General features: G+C 39.9%; 3 protein-coding genes across 3 annotated transcripts; all 3 read right to left on the bottom strand.

The window, feature by feature from the left end:
• Positions 1-768: 768 nt before the first annotated feature.
• adnp2a (ADNP homeobox 2a) lies at positions 769-4294 on the bottom strand. The gene is made up of 5 exons (XM_030783170.1): positions 4218-4294; positions 3886-4003; positions 3685-3777; positions 2161-3459; positions 769-2007 (listed from the first exon to the last, which is right to left on the bottom strand). The coding sequence occupies exons 2-5, from the start codon at positions 3991-3993 to the stop codon at positions 769-771; spliced, it is 2739 nt and encodes a 912-aa protein (XP_030639030.1). The 5' UTR covers positions 3994-4003; positions 4218-4294.
• Positions 4295-6240: 1946 nt separating this feature from the next.
• pard6ga (par-6 family cell polarity regulator gamma a) lies at positions 6241-10636 on the bottom strand. The gene is made up of 3 exons (XM_030782756.1): positions 10571-10636; positions 9721-9943; positions 6241-7217 (listed from the first exon to the last, which is right to left on the bottom strand). The coding sequence occupies exons 1-3, from the start codon at positions 10634-10636 to the stop codon at positions 6241-6243; spliced, it is 1266 nt and encodes a 421-aa protein (XP_030638616.1).
• A 728-nt stretch (positions 10637-11364) lies between these two features.
• Positions 11365-16194, bottom strand: LOC115819177 (probable 2-ketogluconate reductase). Its single transcript, XM_030782735.1, has 6 exons — positions 16125-16194; positions 13832-14192; positions 13539-13710; positions 12463-12641; positions 12009-12105; positions 11365-11798 (listed from the first exon to the last, which is right to left on the bottom strand). Exons 2-6 carry the CDS (start codon positions 14187-14189, stop codon positions 11645-11647), a joined length of 960 nt encoding a protein of 319 aa, XP_030638595.1. The 5' UTR covers positions 14190-14192; positions 16125-16194; the 3' UTR covers positions 11365-11644.
• Between the last annotated feature and the right edge of the window lie 1838 nt (positions 16195-18032).

Raw genomic sequence — 18032 nt, 5'->3', positions numbered from 1 at the left:
AAACTGGTCGTTTTATTCCAGGTGTTTCTATGAGCTCATGATCAGAGTACCACTGAAATGTCGGAACAGAAGCACCTAGAATGTGTCCTAAGTGATGTGGAGCTTGAAAAAACCCACAGTATCCATTTGATTGACTTACAATTAATTATATAATAAAAGCAGACAGTTTGTAAAGTTGCATAAACGTCCTCTATATTTTAAACTTCAGGTAGTAAAATTAGATACATACTCTGTTATATATAGCCATCGTCACTGCAGACTTGTCCCTACTGACATACAGTTGTGTGTGATGTTTAGTAATAGCATACTTCAAAAACAAAAATTTTTAAAAAAACAAAACAAAACAAAACAAACAAAAAAATAGGTTCATTCAGTAGGTCTTTGACTGGACAGGGGCATATAAGTCCGTTTCAACCAATTACACATGGAAACAACTTATTAATAAGTAAATAAATAATCTGATGCACTGCTATTTCAAAATAATCCTTTTTAAAAATGAAAAAGGAGGGCTTATTTCAATGACATCCACAAAAATCACAGGGGTGTGAGCCCTCTTTTTTCATTTTTAATAAAAACCATGTACAATACGTGTAGTCCAGCATAACAAAACAGACAGACTTTACCCCCCTACATCGTTCACTCTATATTTCAAAAGTAATGTCAACAGCCAAAAATCTTTTCACAAAACTTCAAACAAATAATTTACATTGAACTACAATTACCCAGTCTGTACTTTTATAAAACACAACACCTTTGACAAAAACATGTTTAGACATTGGCTATAGCAGGCTCTACTTCAGGAATGAGAAGGTTATGTTTAACCTTGTTGACCTCAGTCATATTAAATCCAAGCAGGACTACAGTTCTCTTTTTTTGGATTGCCTTCATGCATCTGCTGCGTGTAGAACCAAAGAGAGAAGCTACATCAGTTCTGTTGAACCACAGACGGGCTGCCAACGTTTCTGTCTCCATTTTTGACAGGTAAGGTTTCAAGTGGAAGTACTTTTTCAGAAACTTCTTTCTTTCCTCGAAAGATTTCATCTCTAGTCCTGTCGGGTCCAGGAGTAGGGGAACAGAGCTGTCGGGCACATCAGATTTGACAGCTACACTCTCCTTGCCGTTCTCCACCACAGTGATCTCTCTGTTTGCACTGGCCTCTTCCCTTCCTTCCTCCGCAGGCTTTTCTGTTTTTAACTTAACTTGTGTCTGAGTATTAGTGCCCTTCTGGACAGGATTTTGCACACTTCCGTTGATTACCTGGCCGTTTAGGTCTGGATTTACTAGTCTCTCTGCCTCCTTGGCAGCCTTGGGAGCACAGCGACATCGCTGCACGTGAATGGAGATCGTTTTTGGTGTCGATTTTTCCGCATACACTCCCAGGCAATAGATGCACTTGAATGCAGGAGATTTCAATATGGCGTGAATGGTGGGCACAATGTGGTGTTTTGTTTTTAGGTGTAACTCGTAATCCTCGGACGTCTGGGGCTTCTCTTGACAAAACGGACAGTCAGTCGGGGTGCTATTCAGAGGAGCAGAATATGCTGTTTTTGCTGTATCTGGATACATCTTTATGTATATTTTGTCTTGTGAGCCAGTGACAAGCGCTAAATTCAGCTCTCTGTTTTCCAGCAGATCTTTGGGCACATCAGTATTTAAGTCAAACTTGGCAAACACAAGCTTGCCTTCATTGTCTATGTTGAGTTTATAATGCTTTTTGATGAACTCTTGATTTCCCTTAACTGAAAGGTTGTGCTCTTTGTTTGTATGATCCATGATTTGCTTGAAGGAATAGAACATCTGAGGACAAAACAAACATTTTAGACCATGAAGCAGATGCTGAAAAATTCCCTTCTCAGCAAGTAAAATCTTGCACCTCAGACACTTAACAGTTCGGCCATCCATTTTCTTAAGAAAGGGAGCCAGTACAGCCAACTCATTAACCTTAGCATTTTTGCTCAGTGACTGCCTTGGTGTAGAAGGTACTGGACGAGGAACTGCACCCGTGACCTGTTTGGGTATCACTGCAGTATTTGCAGCAGTGGTTATCGCTGTCGCATGTGCTGAAGGGGCCACTGCTGCAGCACGGGCCGTAGGGACCATGGCTGCTGTATGGGCAGTGGTGGCCATTGCTGCTGTATTTACAGTAGTAGCTAGAGAGGCGTTGCTTAGCTGAGCAGTAGTGGTCATGTTGTTCTGGGTCAGAATTACAGGCCTGTTGTTGACCACTTGAGGCGCGTTTGTCTGTACTGGTACCGTGACCTGAACAGGTGCCAACGTGTATGTGGGCACCCCGTTCACTTTGTTGCCGGTGGGGATAAGTCGCACCGACTGTGAAGCTATGATGGGTGGTCTGGGAGCCGACTGGTTCAGAGGAAGCCTCTGAGTTACCAAGAGGGGTTGCGGGGGTTGTATGCCGATCTTGCCGGGGACATTGATCTGAGCACCCGGCGGCAAAAGGATCTGACGTGGTGGTACAGCCTGAGGCAGCCTGGGCACAGTCACTGTGATTGGAACTGGTTTGGGAGCAGCCTGTGGCACGTTTGGCACCAACATGCTGATAGACGCTTTCACCACGGCTGAGGTAGGCAAGCCTGGGCGTATCCCTGTGGATGTCTGCTGAAGAGGGGTATTTTGAAGTGTGGCCATAGTACTTCCTGGAACTACAAGGCTTTTTGCTTCAGTCTGTGAAGGGAGGAAGACCTGCCGCGCTCCCGGGGAACACAAGAGAGCGGTAGTGTTGCTAGGTGCCGCCAAAAGCACAGTGCCAGTGGCTTTGGTGACTGGATTTCCATTGGACTGCTGAACTGGCAGTACACTGTTTGCCTGGGGCACCACAACAGTCTTTTGAACAACTTGCTGCTGTACTTTCGGCGCAAGGGCTGGTAGCTTTGCTCCGTTTTTATTCATGTTTTCACAGATAAAGGTCTTTATATGCAACTGCAGTTCCTTGTGTTTATCTGAGCTCAACATGTGATATAGTAAATGCTCCGTGGATTCAGCTGGTAAACCACACACTCTGCAGAAATATTTCGTAACCCTGGTGCTACCAGCTTGGTCGCTGTCCGACCTGTGTCCAAAATAACGGTTCAACATCGAAGCATAGTGGTTTACCAGCACATGTTTCTTCATCACATAAATCAAAGAGTCATGGTAACCACAGCCTTTACATATGTACCTGTCTCCATTTGTCATGGGAGAGACAGTCACTGACTTTGATGAGTGGGCAACAGACCCTTGGCTTGACCCAGATGAGCCTTTCGTTGACGTCGTATGAAAAAACTTGACATGTTGCTCAGTTACTTTTGGGTGACCGATAAATGAACACTTGGAACAAGGAGAGAGAGAAGCAAGGTCCAGCTCCTCTTCATGACAGCGTTGCACATGTCCTCTGAAAGTATACCAGGACTGTGTGGAAAACCAACATAGGCTGCAGCACAGCGTCAAAGTGCGATATCCCCACTGAAGGGAAAAAAAAAAGAACCAATTAAAACGATTACAATTTGGACGTTTTTGTTTTAAATATCATATATGCTTCTAATATTTATGTTTTCAAATCTACTTAAAGTACCAGGTTTCATTTCATAATTCCAGATACATGATGAGGATGTGGTGGGAGTATGCTGTATGACAACAGACGGGAAAAAAAAAAAGATCCAGGGTGGAAAAAAAAACTCGTAGACAAACCTTTTTCCTCCTTTTCCCATTATGACCCTCTGTGAAGTCATCCCATTCTGTGTTGTTGAAATGATCCTCACCACTATCAAAGGGCTTCAGTTTCTGTAGAATAAGAGAAACCAGGGCAAAAGAAAATGTTTTAGAGCAGCCTGAATGACATTTTTACACATTAAAAAAAAAAAAAAAAGACAAATTGCACTCATACCATACCTCTATCAGGTCTTGACAGTCCTCTAGGGCAATGTCACACAGAATACTTTTCACTCGCTTTCTTGATTTTCTGATTTTCTCCACATCTCCAACTGGAAGCTGGTACATTTTCTCTTTTCTTCGTAAGTGAAACAGACATTCTGTTAGACTGTCGTGGTCCGTTACACACATTATTTTTTATCTACCACCACGTTATATCCACTTGACTTGTTGGTAAAAGGACATACTAGCTACAAGCACTAGGATGACTGGCCGTTAAAAGTTTAATCGTTACGGAAAAAACATCTTAACTTCAGCATCACCCCTTCATCAATTAAATGGTCGGCACGTACCTTCAGAACTCTGCTGTAGACCCTAGAACATTTCCAAGATTCTTCTTGAACGCCTGAGACGGTCTGCGACGCTTTCCAGCGCTCACTAGAGAAGACCCATTGGTACACTTATGGTAAGAATTTTGAACTGAAAACCGCAAGGACGCTACGCGCCCATCTCTCTCAATAAACCGCTTTACGGGCCCTAAACGAAGCTCTTTAAATGCAGCTCTTCACAGTCTATTTAAACATCACGTAATGGTTATAACGTGGTAAGTACCAGTAAAATAGTAAGCAGTAGATTGTTCGTTGCTACTGTGCAGAACTTGAAACCAATCTAAGCGGAGAGAGAGATGGCGTGAACCTATGAAAAGCTGGGTAAGTTACCAATAGCACGCAAAGTCAGGTAAACTGGGGACATGTGCTATCATTCTTCTACATCGTTTGTGTAAACAATACGTCGGAGACGATGCTGACATCTCTCTCACGTTTGCGTTTGGCTACCTTCAGCGTCCTGGCAGAAGGCTCACGATTGAGTGGATGCCTGTGCGTCTGTTTTCATCTGAGGAAAACTCTTCCGGCGTCACTGGAAGAAGCGCAGCGTGAGAGACGAGACTACTTTGCGTGAAGCATCAAACTTATAGTCAGATTTACGTTCTTTACGTATTTGTGGTCAAATGCAATGTAATTAGTTACAATTCAGCCATTTACTCTTTTGTTTCTACCTCTGTAAAACATCACCCTGCTCCTGCTGGGAAACATGGCGCACAGGAAGACAGGAAGTGACGTTCCTAATTTACATATTGCATGGTTAAAATTCTCCAATGGTGGAGGAGTGGGCTGAACCCCGAATGTTCACCAACTTGAGCATCATTAATCAATTGCATTGATCATAAAGCATTCATCATGGTATCACAAGCACTGTGGACCCTATATGTTGATGGTGTACACAAACCTGTGATCAGTCATTCATTCAGTCATTCTATCATCTGAGGCTTTACCAATCATGGAAAAAATTCTAATCCAAGTTTGAACTGCAAAGCTTTTGCAGTTCTTGAATCATGCCAGTGCATACTTTTTGGTCTGCTTTCTGGAGTAAACTGTATCTAGCACTGCTGAAGTAATAACAATGATTTCTTCGTCACACCTGTTGCAGCTCTTTCCCATCAGTCAATAAATACATATGAATTATCAGAAACAAAATAAATGGAAACTACATGTTAAGACTCCTCACTTTGTAGAGTTCAGTTAAATGAGGTTTTAAATAATTCAGAATGAAGTCACTGATTTCACCGTCTAATGCATTTTTGGAAAACACCATGAACTTTCCACTCTTGGCTGAGAGATCTTTGTTCCACTGTTTTAAATGTTTTCTGATCCCTGACATTAAATCTCACTTTGTCCTTAGCTTCACGAAACTGTTAATTCAGTTATTAAATATAACGCATCACTGATCAAGATCATGTCAGCATCAGTTGAGGGACTCACCATTTCATATGTACTTTGTAGATAATACAACAAAGTAACTAAACACAAATAATGTATTGTAAAAAATGTTTATATAACAGCCATTTCTAATATTGTTTTCTAATAACAAAGTCCTCCGGGGCACTGTGCAAGCCCAGATAAGTTTTGAATATTAATTAATACGCCCAGTACTGATTATCAACTCTTTGTTAATTAAGTTTTTTTACATTTGAAAAACGAATCTTGTTTACATTTATCTTAATTGTAAAAAATTTGAAACCACTGTTTGATGTGGTGACTACCATGACACAAATAATTTTTCAGTCTGAGAAAAGGATCATCCTCTATACAGTTAGAAATTATGGTAAAAGTGTTTGATAATTCCGAAAGCTCATAACAGTTTACACCATGATATTTTATGACTTACAAACTGTATGTTTCAGTACATTTGCCACAAGTTATGACTACTTAATATGAAATAAAGAACCATACTCTCTTTAAAAGTTTGTTTTGACTTCATGGACAGTCCTATGCAGTAGGAAAGACAACAGTCCACAGGGGAGTTGTGTGTTTCTGTTCACACAATGAATACCATTCCATCATCCTCCATTCCTCCCTCGGGCATGGTCAAGTGATGGCGCAGGTCTGTCCGCAATGTATGAAGGAGGTCCCGCATACTGGCACTACTCTGTCTGAAGTTAGGGCTACTACCATAATGCTGCTGGAGAATGTGTTCTCTGTGCTGTGTGTTGCTTTGGCTGGTGTGTGAGGTGTGGTTGAGACAGGGTTGTGAGTGATAAGAAGGTGTAGCTATAACTGAGTGTGGACGTTGGCCGAGGTTGGGTGGCCCGTAGCGGGTGTGAACCCTTGAATGAGATGAACTGCAAGTAACTAAAGCATTGGAGAGATGAGACGACTTTTTGATGGGTCTCTCGATGACTATATCTGAATCTTCATCGCTTTCAAATTCATCTCCAGTCCATCCACGAGTTCCCAAGATTGTAGGTAGTCCTGGGTAATTTAAATAATCTCTACTGTCTGCCAAATGGCTTGACCTACTAGAAGTATAGCTGTGACGTACAATGTTGTTATGCTGATTCACAGGTTTCACTGTAATTATGAGATTGTGGCTATTGGCAATCATCATGTCTGTCACTTGGTCAAGAGACTTGCCTGTCACCTCAATACCATTCACTTCTAGGACCTGGTCATTGATAGCCAGAAGCCCTGTACTCTCAGCCAGTCCACCTGGCACCATGCGGGAAATGAAAATTCCAGGCACTTTCTCCACACCTTGAGGGGTGACCCTGACAGTAGTGCCATCACGGATGTAGAAGCCCAGAGGCTTATCTGAACCCTGGCGGTACAGACGAACCCTGCGGTGGCATTCTGGTATGATGTCAACGTCGATGATAGAAGATACCGGGCGAAAGTCCTGTGGCATGCTAATCTGAATGTGTGGCCTTCTGCGTTGGATATCGCCCCGTAAAGCAACCGCTGGTTTCTTTCGTCTTGCCATACTGTCCACTGTAAGACTGCTTCGGTCAAATTCTTCTGTAAAAATAAAATACATTGCATAAGCAAAGGTGACTGCACTGCAATACTTTACGCAGTTTGGTGGAAAAAAGGAGCTGAATTTGTCCAAGACAAACTTATCTTAATTTACAGGTTCACATGTTTTATTTCAGTATATGCATGGGAACAGCAGTGTAAAATTAGGCATACATTTTTACTATTAAATAATACCTAATGGATACAGCAGGCCAAAGTTACTTTTATGTTCGTATTACTATGTGTGTGTGTGTGTGTAAGACTGTTATTTAAGTCCGTTAATAATGCACACAAAATCTAGAGTAAACATATACTGTTGGAGCCAAAATGTGTTGTTGTTATTCATGGTGAGAATTTTGGATGTTTCATTTGTCTTGCATTTATGATTGTATGGGGCATTGTTGAAGACATTTATTTTGATTTTGTTGAGTATTTCGTTTACCTGACCAATGTGGAGGTGCACAAAGACACGCCCATTCCTTCAGACAGGTGACTGCAGCACCTTCTCTGTCAAGCTTTAATTTAGAATGAAACTCGTGTCTTGAGAGGAATGCAGCCATATGGTTTTTGACCGCAGCAAGCGCGACAGTTTGGAATTTACAAACAAAGAAAATTCCTCAAACAACACACGCACCTCCATCTTGTAAGGTAGGAATGTTTCATTACCGGGTTCATTATCATTTCACCAGGATCAATAAAACAAGACCAAACACGAATACACTCGGCTGTTCATCAATTCAAAATATGCGCTTGAGCGCGACAACCAAGGCTCAATTTAGAACGCTCTTTCATATACCTGTAACTGTCCAGTATCAAATAAGTAAATAAATACCCAATATGATCAGTACTAGAGCCATTTTTGTACAGGTAATCACATGTGTGGATTTCTGTTGGCCTGTGTTACAAACTGACGTTGACCTTTACGTGATCTGACTTGTTCATGACCTGTTTGTTTGTGGAGGTCTTGTTGGTCTTATCGTGTTTCCGCAATTTTGATTTTGTCCCCAGTGGAAGCCTCTGTGCTGGAGTATGCATGTTTACTTTGCGTTGTCCCAACACAGTCAATTCAAAGCAGAGCAAACCGAGGATTTAATATTAGGCAATATTAGCTCACACATTGTACACTGATAGCGTTGACAAACAATGATTAAATTAGGCATGTTTTACTTTCTGTGCATGGTTTGACAGGTTGTAATAGCATATAATTATGTCATGATTAGTTTGATCTTAAGTGTAGGATGATGTTGCAGTCCACGCGGTACAGTTTCCTTCTGGTTGATTGGTTTCATACCTTTGTTCTATGGTACTAACAGTGACACAACAGCACTTATAACTACAGCACTTCAGACATCAGGATTTATTGCCTCATGTCAGCTTAGATGTGACCAAGGAATATTTACTTACATAGCAGATATTTTTAATCAAAGTGGCAGAAATATATATTTTCTAATTTAATTGGATTCTGAGCCAGAGTGTCTTGTTTAAGAGTGAGAACTGTGAGTGAGGAACACAGGCCAGTTATCTTTCAGAACTCATGATCACCCTCTTGCTACAAAAGTAAACTCCTACTCCTCTGATAACTAAGCCAGAAAAGATTTTTCTTGAAGAAAGATTTACTCTGAGCTCCCAACATCAGATAACTATATTATATTACATTATATTATATTGACATTGCTATAACCACCACTGCTTAAAACTATACTACTCTCTGTTCTAATAACTTAATAGACACACACCGCGAGTGAGCCAGTAGCACCTGTATATGTAATGAAGAAAGAACAATAAGATGTATCTATATGCATTCAAACACTTTAAAAGTAATTGAAACAGTGTCTTGGCCAACAACGTTATTCATATAATACCTGAGGATTTGTCCAAATATGAGCCCCAAATTGTTCTAAAGAGGTTTAAGAATAGATGGATCAACAAGAGGAAAAACATGCATATTGTATGTCACGTAAATAAACACACCAGAGGGGACCACAGTGCAATTACATCTCAGAGAATGTCATTCTGAGACTGATAAGTGACTTCCTATTCCTGTCTGAAAGATATAGCATATAAACAATTAACTGATGCACACCCAGATAAACCCTCTTTTATACACAAACATGGCCCAAAGCAAATAAATATGTGCTTTTCTGCAGATGTACCAAAATAATGTTCGACCATTTGAAAATATTTAAGTGGCTTTGATCTTTAAGTAGATGTTACTCCATTATTAAATGGTGGACAGCACTATACAAGACATATCTCAGTGGAGATTTTTCTGTAATTAAACTGCCTGTCATTATGCAATGGATGAAATACAGTAGCAAGCAAATGTTTTGTTGTCGGTTATTATTATTGCTCATTTTATATTTTGTAAGGGCAAAACATCTATTAGGATTTTTTTTTTTTAAGACCAAAGGATATCCCGAAAGCTGGAAGATGACAAAGGAAATTAAAAGGAAATTTAAAACTTGCATCAGCTGCACAACAATTTCCGTTCTTATCCAGTATGTACCTTTCCTCTGGAGGAAGATGCGTAACAGGGGTTGCGCACTTGACACGGCTTTGTGGAAATTATCATCGTTATTAATAGGCAGTAATTCTCCATGGACATCTGCATAACTGATGAGGACCTCGCTGCCGCTCAGGTGGTGCAAACGCAGTAGCAGTCGGTTAAACTCTTCAAACTTCCCAGGCTCAAGGCGATCAAGGGAAAACCTCCTAAATTCTGCACCATACTGAGAAACACAGAGAACAATAGGCAGTATAACTACGGAAGAACAAGAACAGCAAAAAAAAAAAAAAGCCCTTCAAACATGAGGAATAATGAGAACACACTGATTGTTTCATCAATACTTCAGCCAACAAAGGAATCAACCGGTGCTTCTGTAAATATGTTTCGGGACAAGAGGGATGTATCACAAGGCACCAGTCCGTTATAACTGAGGTTTCTTTCATCGCTTCTCATGCTATGCAAAGTTTTGTAAAGCGCGTAATTCTTCACAGTTATGCATTACTCTCGTGGTTTAAATACTTGCTATAAATTGCTCTCACGCTGACGAGTAAAAGCCAAAAGCAGCTACTCAAAACAGTGCGAAAATTAATATCAAAATTTACATCGATAAGGCGATATAAACGGCATCCTGAACGACTCAACCCATTTAGGCTACACAGCGTCCGGTCAACTACCCCCTTTAGTATTGTGGTCTTCTTAACTGCAGTAGGAAATGCCGTAAAGAAAGTAAACTATTATAGGTTATTAACAGTTACCCACATTGGGCACGCTTTCGATGAGTGCATTAATAACACAAAAGAAATAAATGAGAACATCGAAACAAATTACCCGTTGGCAATCAGTTACTCACTTTAGATTTTACCTCGGCGACCGACCAGCTGTGCAAGGACTGAGATCTACTAAAACTCCGATTCATTTTCTTTTATCCTCAGACAACAACGTGACATTCGTCATGATCACCTCTGTGTCTTAGTTTCACTCAGAATGAGAATATCAACCCTCATCCGAAAATGATCTGTAAATGCTCTCCTCAACAATTGTCGGCAGATTGAAGAGATGCACAAATAAATAAGATAGAGTCGCATCACTGAAGTCCGCCCTTTCCTCTCACCGAGTGATCGTCCTTTCCGAAGACACCCGAGTTCAAATCCGCTCTAGGACTTTGCTTGAACCAGCTGAACCATTCGTTGGAAATAACAATGCACCACTGACGACTTTAAAAAGATAGTATAACTATCCTGTGATCTAAGGAAACAAACAACATGTTAGCGGAAGACAATTTATTCCTGATGATGTAAGTAACTTTGGAACAGGCCTACCAGAGACGTGCCGTTTTCCTACCAACGTTGAGTACCATGATAAACCCGAGCCAAAATTGCTCATAATGTGTACATGATTCGTTAGTTTCCGCCAGTACTAATACAGAGTAGACAACACTTTTATTTCAAAATACACTAACCTGGAAACTCGTATACATAGACAGTTCTCAGTGAGACACAGATAACAATCAGAACAGAAAAGAATACAAGATTTTGTTCAACACAGATTGGCCCTTTATCATGTCACAAAGTGATTTTTTTTTTCTTACACACCAACATACTTATAAAAGAACGTTCTTGCTAAAATGATTTAATCTGTTAACAACTACTTCATCTTAAAATGAGTGTACACAGTATGTCATATCAGCCAGTGGCTGTCACAGGATAAGGTTTCCACATTAGTTTTGGGGAAAAAAAAAAACATGGGTTAGCAGAAAGTCTTTCTTTGTTAGCAGCAAAAACTTGAAGATTTGTAAAAAAAATTGCTATGGAAATGAACAGTATTCTGGTCATAAACTGCCCTATAAACCAATAAAAATTCTGATGCCAAAGTTAGTTTGAAGATTATGAGGGACAGATCCTCTTCTTCATATTACTAGGAGCTCCTATGCTTTGAGGTCATCGGGTGGCTCCTCCCCCTTGAGTCCAGCCAGAGCGTTGATTATCATTCTTTCAACAATTTTCCGGGTTGTCTCCACGGTGTGAGTTCCCATGTGAGGTAGGACGATCGCATTTGGACAAGCTAGCAGAGGATGTCCACTGTAATACACGAGTGTGACATAAGGTGAAAGAAGAATGCCCCCCCCCCAGTAACATCCAAAGAAAACTTACATTATTGCTTAAACTTTGGTATCAAATCACAATGAATGCTTATATAAGGTACATCCATCTTATGCATAGGTGAATGAAGATTAATGTGATACTGTGAAATATTGTGAAATGGAATAGAGAGTTTTGGCTGTAACTGACATGGGCAACGGTTCTGGGTATGTAACATCCAGTGCAGCAGCTCGTATGATTTTCCTCTGAAGAGCATCCACCAATGCATCTTGGTCAACTACCAAGCCTACAGCACAAAGAACACATTACATTGAGCTCTCAAAGAAGAATATTCATCCATGTTCAGGTAAGGGCAGGTTAAGGTGTTAGGTTGGTTGTATTACAAACTTGATTAACATGCAATTGTTTTCTAGTTGGCACTGGGCTAAAGCAAAGAGCAGTCAACATTTTTTTTTACTTTTTTTTTTTTTTTTGCAAACTAACCTACCCAGAGTTTACCAGTTCCAATTCTGAGAATCCATTTGGAAGCACTTTTTGGCTGTGTTTGGCACCAACGAACTGGTTTAATCTAATAAGACTTGAGGCCAAGGGTATGATTTGAATCAGCTGTAAAAGAAACGCTTTCATGTTGCTCCAGGATTACCTCTGCTGATATTAATGAGAGTGCTGTTAGGCTTCATCATTGCCAGCTCCTTAGTGCCAATCAGTTTATGAGTTTGAGGAGACAAGTTGACCACCACCATGACAAAATCAGATTTCTGCAGCAGCTCGTCCATCGTCTGACAGTAAGTGGCCCCCACTGCCTTCTCCTCTTCCTCTTTTCTGCTCACACCAGACAGCAAAGGCATATCAAAACCAAGAATGCAATCATTCTGATATTTGCCTATTATTCAAACTTACCTAACGATCAGATAATGTGAGTGAATGTTATTTCAGTTTGTCATAAACGATAAATCAATCAATGAGCAAGTGAGACTGTACGAAGCATCAACAAGCACTTGCCTGTTTTGGTGTTACTGATGTTTATCAGTGTGAATATTTAATGTTGTTGCAATCTTATTAATAAGAGAACAGCTTTATGTGGTACACTACCAGATCTTTAACTGGTCTGTAATTACATGTCAATTTAATTACGGGTGGAAAAAACCCCCACTTAGAATCCTGTTCTACAGATGTGTACAACTTGTGTTGCTATAGACTGCAGAGATATCTCTGTAAACACCACTGAAGTAGTCAGTTAAAACCACATCACCTCATGATAAAATTGGGCAAGTGCAAGATGTCCACCATGTAAACTGGGTCTGCACCGTACACCTCATTGTTGCGGACATTTAATGTTATTGTAGTGCACTTGTGTGGATAAAACAAGGTCTACTTAACATTTCTAGTTCCTCATATACTCCCATTGTTCCAGCTGATGATGTTAATGATAGTATGTTCTCATACTCTAAATGATAGTATGTTGATATACTTTAAAAGCCAGTGGAATGTATTAAAATCTAACTGTGGATTTGTCTTTGAGCAAGAACACATTGATCAGGGAAAAATGAAACATGGTTGGGCTTTTCCTTTGAGATCCTGTTAAACTTAAATGAAGAAAAAAAAAAGGATCTTCAGACTTTTCTTGTGTAGGTGTGAGAAACCGGTGATGGTTTACTCTTTAAATAGGTCAGGCTTCTCAGAGGGGACAGAGTCAGAGTCAAAAAGATGAATTCATACCTGCGGTTTCTGTTGTGATAGAGAATTTTCATGTCAAATGCCTGTGCTCTCTTGGCCACCTTGTATCCTATCCTTCCCATTCCAATTATGCCCAATGTGGCACCACTGACATCAGTGCCCATGGATTCCTCTGGCAAATAATCGGATTCATGGGAAAGAGAAAAATTGTGGCCTGTAACAAAATAAACACAATAGCATGTTATCTTAGTTGAACTTTATATATATATATATATAAATACAAGAGTAATCAAAACCAAAGACAATATAATGACAAGCAATGATAGGGTGCTTACCATGAGGTATCCTCCTTGCAGATGCTAACATTAAGCCAATGCCCATGTCTGCTGTGGCATTGTCAACAACATGTGGAGTGTTGCAAACCCTAACTCCAAAGCTTTTGATTAGTGGTATATCCAAATGGTCCACCCCAACTCCACCATTCACCACGATTTTCAGGTTAGGCAATAACTGTAAAATACTCTTATCAGCAGTTACCTGTCCAAACAAAAATACAGCCTGGATCTTGTCTGCAAAGTCTTCTTTTGTCTCAAAGGGAATTACAGTGAAGTGTTCCTCAAGCATGGGTATGAAACATGGATAGAGCCCTTGTGTTTCTTTGTTGGTATTGACAAGTATATAAGGTTTCTCCATGATCTAGGTCAAAGACAAAAGTTGTTTTAAGTTGCTGAATTGTGCTTGTTTTGCATGTTGGGATACTCATGACCAATAACAGGTCATGACAATAATCATACAATTAGTCATGAATTGTGGCGTATTTCCACAGCGTGCAGTAAACCTACAAAACGTGCTGAGAGATGAAATGTAAATGTATTCACTTTCAACGGTAAGACGCTTTTGATACTGTAATCAAGTTAATTAACATTTGCAAAAACATGGTCTGTGAGATCTGCATGCACAGTCAATTACAGTACCACATGCACAGTCAATTACAGTACTGGCAACAGCACTGATGCCAATGTAGAAATATGCTGATATGCATATGCTGAAATATACAACAGGGTTTCAGGCCCTGTATGTCTGTTGTAGTCCGTAGGTTGGTAAACGTCTTGATAAATTTGATTAAATAAGGAGACACACCGTGTGCTCACAAAGATCTCATCTGACATCAGCATTTTGGAGAACACCCCTGACTCCAGATACATTATACCCATGGAAAAATTGATATTTCATTGCAATCTGAACTAATGGTAATTTCCAGTCCAGATTGCAATGAGATGTCCAAAAAATATTTCAAAATTTCATCTGATTATTGATGAGCATGTCTCACTCTATATAGCTTCGTATTACAATATTAAATAACATTACAAGAACATGTTTATGGTATGGCATATAAGCACTACTAATGCCAGCGTGAAAATTAGATAACAAAGGCGCTGCATGGGTGTATGTGATGTAGTCTACAATTTCCCATAACTAACACAATAAGAATGGATCAGGAGAGCAACTTTTTTGTTTTTAATCTTTAATCTTAACTTCCTGCACATTGGAGATGAGCATTTTGCCTCTAGCTTGCTACATCTCTGAAAATATGGAAACAAAGCTATTTTTGATTTCATAGCACATGGTAAATACCCATTGAAAGAGCGTTCTAAATTGAGCCTTGGTTGACGCGGTCAAGCGCGTATTTTGAATTGATGAACAGCCGAGTGTATTCGTGTTTGGTCTTGTTTTATTGATCCTGGCGAAATGATCATTGCTGCGGTCAAAAACCGTATGGCTGCATTCCTCTCGAGACGCGAGTTTCATTCTAAATTAAAGTTTGACAGAGAAGGTGCTGCAGTCACCTGTCTGAAGGAGTGGGCGTGTCTTTGTGCACCTCCATATTGGTCAGGTAAACGAAATACTCAACAAAATCAAAATAAATGTCTTCAACAATGCCCCATACAATCATAAATGCAAGACAAATGAAACATCCAACATTCTCACCATGAATAACAACAACACATTTTGGCTCCAACACCAATTAATACTTCAAATTGTTAAGCGAATTGGGTGAAAATTATCTCAGGCTACAGGTGCCTGCATTTTGCACTACTTATAGATCATTTCCCTTTATTCTTTTGACAAAGACTCTATTAGGTTAATTTTCCAAAGATATATACAGTATTTACGTATTCAGTTCAATGGTTTACAACCATGTAATCGTTGATGAGTATAGCACCTGCTCTTGACACATTTGACACATCTGTTAACTATTTATAACCCACACGCAGAGACATACATATCTTTCGATGATCTTGTATCTGCGTTTTGTTTTTAAAGTTTTTCACCACAGTACTCAATTAGCCGTGCATTCAGAGTGCTGTTTAATGTGGCTGGCAAGTTTCAAAGCCTTAGCTCAGAGGATAAGGACAAACTTCTAAAGTGGATTCAAAAGAGGCGCTATTTGTATTCAGCATGAAGAAGCGTAAAGCGTGGTAAAAGTGCGCAAGCCATCTCACAATCGATAGCTCACCGTGTTTTTACAAACGTCGGACAGTTTAACAGCAGCTAGTTTTTATCCAATATATTTAGTCTTTGTTCTTGATCACTTGGGATAAAGATTTCTCTGCTTAATTTTCTTACCAGTTGTGCAATAATCCCGTGAATTCCGCCGAATGGCAACTGAAAGAATGCTCTGGCCTGCAAGACATTGGCTGCGAAGGACTCACGGAACTATATGTAAAACAATCCCACCCTACCGGTCACAGTCACGGCTTCATCCCATTCGTCAGTACGCAGGTTTAGTAGTATGATTGGTTGTCTGTGGTTCCCACCTACTTTGTCGTAGTAGTGTATAGGACAAGCGGAAAACTGTATTCACTGTATTTTATGGCGATAAAACATTTTAAGCGACTGAATGAAATCCTAAGTATTTGTAAGGTTATCATGGCACGAACCACACCCGTTCACCCGGACAGTTTAACAATGCTACGAAACATAGATTGCAAACGTAACCAGAATTAGTGAATGGACTGTTGTGTTGCTCTTTGGCTGTTCTGTCTTCGAGATACATCGTCGATTGGAAGTACAGAAACTTACGTATCATATAAATTCTTCCTGGTTTGGCTATGGGCATGTTGAGCATGTGTAGTTCACGTTGTGTTAAATTAGGAAAGGGGCACAATCCATTTAAGAACGCAGCTTTCCCCAAACCGGTCTAAATGCCTTTTATTTGCTGCAGTTTCACACTGAGAAAACCTGTAGCTGCCAATTACAGCCTCTAGGACCCCCTGCTTTTTTAAGCCCTTTTCATTTCAAGCTGTTTATTTCCACTGTCATACTGTACACTTTAACAATATGTGGTGAGCAAAATAATCATTTACACTATCTCACTCAATTCAACATTTTCCAGACACAACAACAACTTTATTCATATCAATTAGATAAAAACTGGCAAGAAAACCAACAACTGCCTCTAGAATAAAAAATAAGGCAATCAGCTAGCTAAGATACCTCAGGAGACTGTTATTCTGATGCCTAGTAAGGTGCATGGATGGCTCTCAGACCCACTGTGCTGCTGTACAAGTGAATAAATAAAAATGTCAAGATATTTGTGCCCTTTCATTTTTTGTTAACTCACTCTCCTTTTTTTCCACTTTAAGCAGTTAAATGTCATGTTTCTTTTAACTGTTTCAGGCTGGGAAAGCTCAATCAGAGCATCTCATAGGGACTGACTGTTTCTCACATGAATAAAGTTTCCTCACACTTTTAATGTTTGATCCTTCGTTATTTTCATTAGGGGTCTAAGCAGCTTTACAAACGGAACCTTACTGCTTTTATTCTCTTTCTGTCTTTCTTTCTTTCTTTCTTTTGAATAGCTATAACCTGAACAATTATAACTTGAAAAGTGGTCATATCATATGCCCAGTTCATATTATTCATATGTTCATTTGTTTTTCTCACAATGTGTCACAGTCATGTATCCTCTTCATCTTCTTCTGATCTGTCTCTCTGTCCTTCCTTTGTTCGGCCTTCTATTCTCAGCACTTCGAACCTTTGTTTTATTTTCTGTTGCTATCTTCTCAAGCACTTTTGACTATTTAGGACATACTCTTTATTTTGCTTATGAGAATGCATGTAAAAGCTGTGTCACCTATAATGTGCAAGATTGGGTCAAATCCTTGGACATTATAAAGTGTGACATGCCAGGCATCTACCACATCCCAAAGCGTTAAACCTTGTCTCTGTTTTGCTTGGAAACCTGAAAAGAGTATGCAGTGACTGATGTTTGTCTCTGAACATTAGTGTGATCCACTGTAACAAACTCATCTCTTCCCTCCTCTGCAACACCCTTTCAGCATTCAGCGCTGCCAGTCTGCTGATCACTGGTCTGATCAGTTCCATTATTTCCATTATTCAATTATATTTTGCAACTGGTTTTGTTAATCTAGCCCAGCTTTCTCCTTGTATAAATACGCTTGATGATTGTGTTGCATTCCTGAGGCCCCTTCAGGCTTGAAGCCTTTCTGATATCTGTAATGTACCCTGTAG

This window comes from Chanos chanos, chromosome 8 (genome assembly GCF_902362185.1).
Source record: "Chanos chanos chromosome 8, fChaCha1.1, whole genome shotgun sequence".
NCBI classification, from domain to species: Eukaryota; Metazoa; Chordata; class Actinopteri; order Gonorynchiformes; family Chanidae; genus Chanos; species Chanos chanos.
This window is presented reverse-complemented; position numbering and strand designations above follow the sequence as displayed.

Bases quoted from the DNA above. Each gene is read 5' to 3' on its own strand.
- adnp2a (XM_030783170.1), bottom strand. From the start codon at position 3,993: ATGTACCAGCTTCCAGTTGGAGATGTGGAGAAAATCAGAAAATCAAGA. The intron at 3,778-3,885 runs GTATGGTATGAG...CTTATTCTACAG, and splicing joins ACTGTCAAGACCTGATAGAG to AAACTGAAGCCCTTTGATAG. The intron at 3,460-3,684 runs GTTTGTCTACGA...TTTTCCCTTCAG, and splicing joins ATGGGAAAAGGAGGAAAAAG to TGGGGATATCGCACTTTGAC.
- pard6ga (XM_030782756.1), bottom strand. From the start codon at position 10,636: ATGAATCGGAGTTTTAGTAGATCTCAGTCCTTGCACAGCTGGTCGGTC. The intron at 9,944-10,570 runs GTGAGTAACTGA...TGTGTTTCTCAG, and splicing joins TCGCCGAGGTAAAATCTAAA to TATGGTGCAGAATTTAGGAG. The intron at 7,218-9,720 runs GTACATACTGGA...TTATTTTTACAG, and splicing joins CATCTTCCTCCAGAGGAAAG to AAGAATTTGACCGAAGCAGT.
- LOC115819177 (XM_030782735.1), bottom strand. From the start codon at position 14,189: ATGGAGAAACCTTATATACTTGTCAATACCAACAAAGAAACACAAGGG. The intron at 13,711-13,831 runs GTAAGCACCCTA...ATTTTGTTACAG, and splicing joins TGCAAGGAGGATACCTCATG to GCCACAATTTTTCTCTTTCC. The intron at 12,642-13,538 runs GTATGAATTCAT...TGGTGTGAGCAG, and splicing joins TATCACAACAGAAACCGCAG to AAAAGAGGAAGAGGAGAAGG.